General features: G+C 28.0%; 1 protein-coding gene across 1 annotated transcript in view; it reads right to left on the bottom strand.

Moving 5' to 3' along the window:
• Positions 1-689: 689 nt before the first annotated feature.
• Positions 690-7,092, bottom strand: part of LOC105625652 (putative epidermal cell surface receptor) — a 67,523-nt gene continuing 61,120 nt past the window's right edge. Inside the window, exons 12-13 of the mRNA XM_012206974.1 lie at positions 2,760-2,953; positions 690-990 (exon numbers count right to left, since the gene is read on the bottom strand). Coding sequence (XP_012062364.1) covers positions 898-990; positions 2,760-2,953 — 287 coding nt within the window. The 3' untranslated portion in view covers positions 690-897. The remainder of the gene's footprint in view (positions 991-2,759; positions 2,954-7,092) is intronic.

Raw genomic sequence — 7,092 nt, 5'->3', positions numbered from 1 at the left:
ACGATTGCTAAAGGGATGCTGGAGCGATAGTCGAACTTGAGGTCGACATATATATTTTTTTTAATTCCAAATTCGATAATGGTAATATCTTTCATTTATTTCTTATATTTATTATATTTATTATATATCGTTATGTCTTATTCAACGCATTTATCTATCCTTATCTATAAACATGTGCAACATCATTTCTTATAAGATCGAGCATCTAGACATAGTTATTGCTTTATCATTCCGAGTTATCGTTCAGCATTCACGTACACATAATTTAATTTTAGTTTTATAAACTCAGTATTGTTTATGCACGTAAAATGCTAGGTGCTGAACTGTCATTTTGTCTGTAGGAACTATAACTTTTGTATTAAAGAAACATCTATGTCAGATGACAGTTCTACGAGTTGAAAAAATGTAAGGTTTTTAACTTTTTTTTCGATTTTTATACTTAAAGTCCACTGCAGCATCATCAAATTTTGCATCTATTTTAATTTTGTAAAAGAATTTTTTCCATTTAGTAAATTCGGAGATTTATATCGATCTATAATGTCCCCACAATTTGGTCATTCCAGCATCCTCTTAAATTTTTTAAATTGTACTTTTGGTTTAATAATAAAAAATTGAATTATTTATTGATTATTTCACTTAAAAATAGTTATTAAATTTTGTTAGTTCTTTACATAATATTGTAATTTTTTTAAAGATGTGTTATTTATTTTATAAATTTCTAACAATATAAATGTAAACTGTACAAATGTAAACAAAATTCATCTGGATTGCATCATTGTCCTATTTACTCTTGTATTCTTCTTGTATTTACTCTTGAATTATACTTATGGACGAATATAATACATTTCTTAATATCTTTATAAATAAATATATATTTAATAAATTATATAGAAAATTTCATGCAGTTTCTTTGACACTGATGATAGCCATTTCATGATCTGTTGTAATTTTATTTCTTCTATTGGGTATTGTGATCGCATCCTCACAGGTCTAAAAGGAAGCAACATTTAATGTTAATCCACTCATAAATCTCAGTAAAATATATACGTTATATGGACATTTTGCAAATCTTTACGTTAACAATAATTTCCTTGATTTTGACATATTATCAAGGTTATAATCTCAAGTAACTTTATTTTCAATTAGTAATAACGATTTTTTATAGTTAAGATATTTAGAATTAAAGTGTAATTTTAGTAATAAATCTTGATTTTGGAAGATGAATAACCGATGACCTCAAGCATGTCAAATATCAAGATCACGATCCTGAGGGACTTTCAAAAGTCGCTCATTATATTAATTGAAAAGTTATTAAATAAACAATATAAATATGTGTTTAATTTTATAATTTTATAATTTAAACCTATGTAAATCTCGTTTCGTGTTGTAAAGTGTATGTGTAGATTGTAGGATGTGTATATTCCTTAAAGTTACCTCAACAATTAATTAGTTACATGCTATAGAGTTATATTAAAAAAAATTTTTTGTTTAAATTAGAAAAATGTAATTGTTATATATTGTTGTATCTATTTGCATAAAGTCCAAGTAACTATTCAATGTAGTCACTATTTCATTATCAAGTAATAGTGCATACAATTTGTTATCGTGACTATATTTTTACTGCATTTAATACTGCTTTAGTTTCTATTACTTTGTAAAATTAGTTACAGATACTTCAATTGCAAAAGTTGCCAAATTTATACAATAGTTATCAGAACTGTTTTTTTTTGGTCTCAGTGTATGCTTGACACACTATTACTATTTCTATTACACTAAAAACTACTAAAAAGTAATTTTACAAAAGAAAGTGAAATGTATGGACATATTTTATATTTTATATATGATTATACACATATTTATGAAAATTTATGTTTATATATATATATTTACATATTCACGTATGAAAAATTTTTTATCGGATGACAATATGGGTCAAGGTCATCGGAGCTGTGTTTTAATGTAAAGATTTATTAAATGTTTTCTCCTTATATGTAATATTTTATATAATATTTTATATAATATTTTATACAGGGTGTCCGATAATTGTTCTGATGGAGTTCTGATGAACATGTAGAGCGGATTAAACTGAGATGAAAAGTCCTCTACCATTTTACAATTTTCGCAATAATTAACAAGATATTAATTGCTAAAAATCATCAAAAATTAGTCTTTAATAATTTTTTTAATATTGTCAACTTTACAGAAAGACTGCAAGAGATAAAAATTGTTTATTTTCATCTCATAGAACTCTTATAGAAACGAATTTTTTCAGAATTTATCAACTTTTAGTACTGCATTTTTTCATTTTTATCAACATGAAAAAATATGGTATTAAAAAATTCTAAAAAAATTCTTAGAATTCTATGAGAAAAAAATAAACAATTGTCTCTTGCAATTTTTTTGTAAAGTTGATAGTTTGAGTAAAAAATTATTGAAAACTAATTTTCAGCAATTTTTAGCAATTAATATCTTGTTAACTATTGCGAAAATTGCAAAATGATAAAGAACTTTCTCAGTTTAGTTCGTTTTACATGTTCACGAACTCTATCAGAACAATTATCGGACACCCTATATAAAATTATAATACTAAAATAACTATTGTAAAATAAATAATGGTCACTTTTAAACGAAATGCTGAAATAGTACTTATTATTAGCAATTAAGATGTAGGCCCATTTATCGGCTACAGCGTTTATCTTATTCCACAAATACAATAACAATAACGATGAATTACCCATAGTTTCTTGTTGTAATTCTACCTTGTAGGAAGGATTGTCGTATGCTGACGTCGTTTTACGAGATGATATGTCAGCCTTACTACTTGTTCGTCTTTTCATTAATATCATTGATAGAATCAAGGTTGATAATATCGCTAAAGAGGCCACGATAGCTACTATCACTAGTGGACCATAGTAATCTCCATCATGTAGAGGAAGCGTTGCAAATTTTCCGGCTAAAGAAAAGATCCTATACATAACTTTATAATAAAGATATAAAAAGATAAAGTTATTTTAAAAATTATGCTCTTATTAAGAAGTAAGGATGGAAAAGAAGATTGCACATTTTGTAATCCAGGAAAAAATGTTTTATATATGATTATGTTTTATATAATTATATATGAAATTATATATAATTATATATAAAAATTATATATCCATTTATATACAATTATATAAGATTATATATAATTTTATATAATTATATATAAGGACTGCTATAGACGAGCGACTTTGTACCGCCACAATCGAAAATGCCGATCGTTCATACGGAGCTATAAGGCCTATTCTTTTTGGCTGAATTTTTGCACCAATTTATCTTTCTTCTTCTTCTTTTCTCCTGAAAAGAAAAAGACAAAGGCCTTTATTCTGTGGAGCTACAGAAAAGTGAACATATTCGCGATACTTTTCTCCGTAGCTCCGTATGAACGATCGGCGTTTTCGATTGGCGCTACAAAGTCGCTCTGTAGGAGCTCTAAAACATTTTTTCTTGGGAATGAATAAGCAATGATATATGTATATACGTGTTTTATTTATATAAAGTTGAACAGAAACGTTTTTAATTGTAAATGGCATTATACAAACTTAATATTGTGCAATCTTCCTCTTTGAATTTTTATAAGAAAGCATAAAAATATTTAAAAATTTGCGTATTCTTTGGTCACATTCCGATTGACCACATTCTGATAAGACGCTTCCAAAATTTTTAGGAAATAATATTGAATATATTACAATTTGAGATTAGACCAATAAATATAAATCTAATTAAGAGAAATCCTATTTTTGGACAAAACATATTTTAGTGCTTAAATTATATATATTTCGATAAAAATTGACATACATTTTCAATTTTACAAAACATGCGCCGAAACATTTTTTAATCTTGAAACACAATTATGAACAAAACTAAAGTTGTAATATCACACATTAAATTGACAAGGAATTTAATATTAACGCTAATAAGCATTTTTTTAAGAAATAAGAATGTTGATGAAATGAGAAAGGGATAGGGAAAGGATAATATCATATACAGGATGTTCTATAATTCACCTGATCACGCTCGTGGGCAGGTAAAGCGGACTTTTTAGTACTGCATTTTCTTATTTTTACCAACATGAGAAAATATAGTATTAAGGCGAAAGCCGTCTGTTTTACTGACATTTCCACTCGGTGAAAAATCTCCGAATTGAATTGAATTTATAGATTGTAAAAGTGTTCCATAAATTAAGTGTTACATAAATTAAAGTACACACAAACAAGACCTTAGCTGCTTTGAATTTCATCGAAATTCACAGAAAAATAAAAAAAAATTAAAAAATTTACTTACTTTTGGCTTGTACAATTATTAATCAGATATACTATTTTGATCAAAAGTTCCCGGAATTCATTCAGAAAATTCAAAATACAAGTTTTATTCATCAAAAATGATATTGTCCCCTTCAAAGTACTCCCCATCGACTGCAACGCACTTATGCGCTTGATCCAGCTCTCGAAACATTTTTGGAACTCTATTGTCGGTATAGCCATCAGAGCCATCTTCGATTTTTCTATTACCTCCTTTCGACTGTTAAAACGCGTTCCCCGTAATGGTTTTTTCATGCCACTCATAAACGGCTGTTTTCTTTAGAGTATCACTGCCGAAACAGTTTTCCATTTCCAAGGTTTTCACACCATTGAATCCATTTTTAACGCAAAATTTAATACAAACTCGTTGTTGCAAATTCAATTCCATTTTTAAAACTGTAAAAAATCGAAAATATGTGCAGAGGTAGATGTACTCAAGACGGCGTAACTTTTACAAATGTCAAGCTATGGTGATAAAATTTGGTGGGAATGTCAATGATAGATATGGCAACCTAACCAAAACAACAGATCTCAAATCAGCTCAGAGCATCATCTGGTGGTAATTCCGGGAACTTTTTGATCAAGGTGATATATTTGCTTGATATAAAGTTTTAGAATCCATATCTTAAAAATAAGCATGCAGTTGAGATATTACTGGAACGAACGAGTTTGTAGAACTGAGATTGAAAGTCTAGAAGAAAAATATTTTCATCGAATAAAATACGTGTATAGCGATGCTTTGCAAAGACTGGAAATATCAACAGAGCCGAAATTTCGTGTAGCAGCAGTTGCAATGATACTGGCATATGTTAGATAAGGATATATGCGTTTGAGTGAGACAGAACAATATATAATAAAATGTAAGAAATGAATTAAAGATGTCACTATATTATCGAATTTGGAATTAAAAAAGTCCCCGAATAAAACAGACGATTTTAGCATCGCTTTAAAAAATTCTGAAAAAATTCTCAGAACTTTATGAGAAGAAAATAAGCAATTTTTCTCTCTTGCTGTTTTTCTGTAAAGTTGATAGTATTTGAGAAAAAAATTATTGAAGACCAATATTCGGCAATTTTTAGTAAATAATATCTTATTGTTAACTATTGCGAAAATTGCAAAATAGTAGAGAACTTTTTGATTTAAGAAGAACACCAGATGATAAAATCGAGGATTTTTATGCGCTTTTTACAAATTGTTTGTTATAGGAGTGAAAAAAAATGATATGTGAACAGCCGTTTCAGCCATTGGCCCATAGTTTTGAAGAAATCGATTTTTTAAATAATTATTGTAATAATTTGAAAAACGTACTGTATAAACTGTATATAAATAAAAATATTAGTATCTTTATAAATTTTATTTTAATTTAATATTATTAGTTTTAATTACTTTTTTTTTGTAATGAAATTTCATGAATTATATTAGTATTATATTAGTATTAGATAATTAAACACTTATCATAGAATATTTATTATTATCATCATTATCATCATCGTTATTGTTATTCACATGAACGCATAAATAAGATTGTAATGAAAACTGTTACAGTTTCTGATGAAATTAGAAATTGGAAATTATGATTAGGAACAAGTAAGTGATATGTTTGTAATTTTTTTAATTAATCGATTCATGAATAATAATAGAAAACGAATTATATTTTGTAGATGTACATTGTACGGGCTGATATAAATCATAAAAACAAGAAAAACATAAATATTTATTGCATTGTGAACATCTTACGAATGAATATCATTTTAGAATGAAAAATTTGATTCTCAACAAAATTGATTTCTGAAAGAAGCTATTTTCACAATATATCAAAATATATTAATATATTAATATATTAATATATTAAATCTGCTTCTCGCCAGAGAACTAATTTAGAAAAAGTTATTGTCTGCAACAAAAATTCATTTGTTTACAATGCAGCATTTATATTTTTAAACATTTATATTTTTCTTGTTTTTATGATTTATATCATCTCATACAATATACATATCTACAAAATTAGTTTTCTATTATTATTCATAAATCGATTAATGTTAATCAAAAGATTACAAACATACTTGTTCCTAATCATAATCCAATTTCTAATTTCCAATTTCTAATTTCATCAGAAACTGTAATATTAGATGTACAACTTTGCTTCCGCCGTTTTCCTATAGATGGCTTTAGCGATAAGTGGTGGTCGAAATAAATAGATCATAGACGTCATACAATAAACTTGGGCGTCTGTCAACATAACCCCATAGAAACATTAGTTGATTTGTGTCTGCATCATAAATATTATTCTCGATTGAAAATGTCAGTTTACGAGCCAAATTCTCGTCATTTGCGGGAGGTTTTAATTTTTTGCTTCAATATGAAGAAATCTGCGGCTGAGGCTCATCGAATGCTCTCAAATAATTATGGTGAGCTATTAGTGAAAGAACGTGTCGTGAGTGGTTTCAACGCTTCAAGAACGGTGATTTTGACGTCCAAGGTCATGCTCTGTATTTGGTGGGACTAGCTCGGCGTAGTGTATTATGAACTATTAAAACCGACTGAAACAATCACAGGCGATCGGTATTGAACGCAATGATGCGTTTGAGCCGAGCATTGAAAGACAAACGGCCGCAATACAACGAGAGACACGATAAAGTGATTTTGCAGTATGACAATGCTCGACCCCATGTTGCAAAAGTGATCAAGACATACTTGGAAATGTACGTTGAAATGAGAAGTCCTACCCCACCCGCTGTATTCTCCAGACGTT

The sequence above is a fragment of the Atta cephalotes genome (assembly GCF_000143395.1).
Source record: "Atta cephalotes unplaced genomic scaffold scaffold00003, whole genome shotgun sequence".
Lineage (NCBI taxonomy): Eukaryota > Metazoa > Arthropoda > Insecta > Hymenoptera > Formicidae > Atta > Atta cephalotes.
This window is presented reverse-complemented; position numbering and strand designations above follow the sequence as displayed.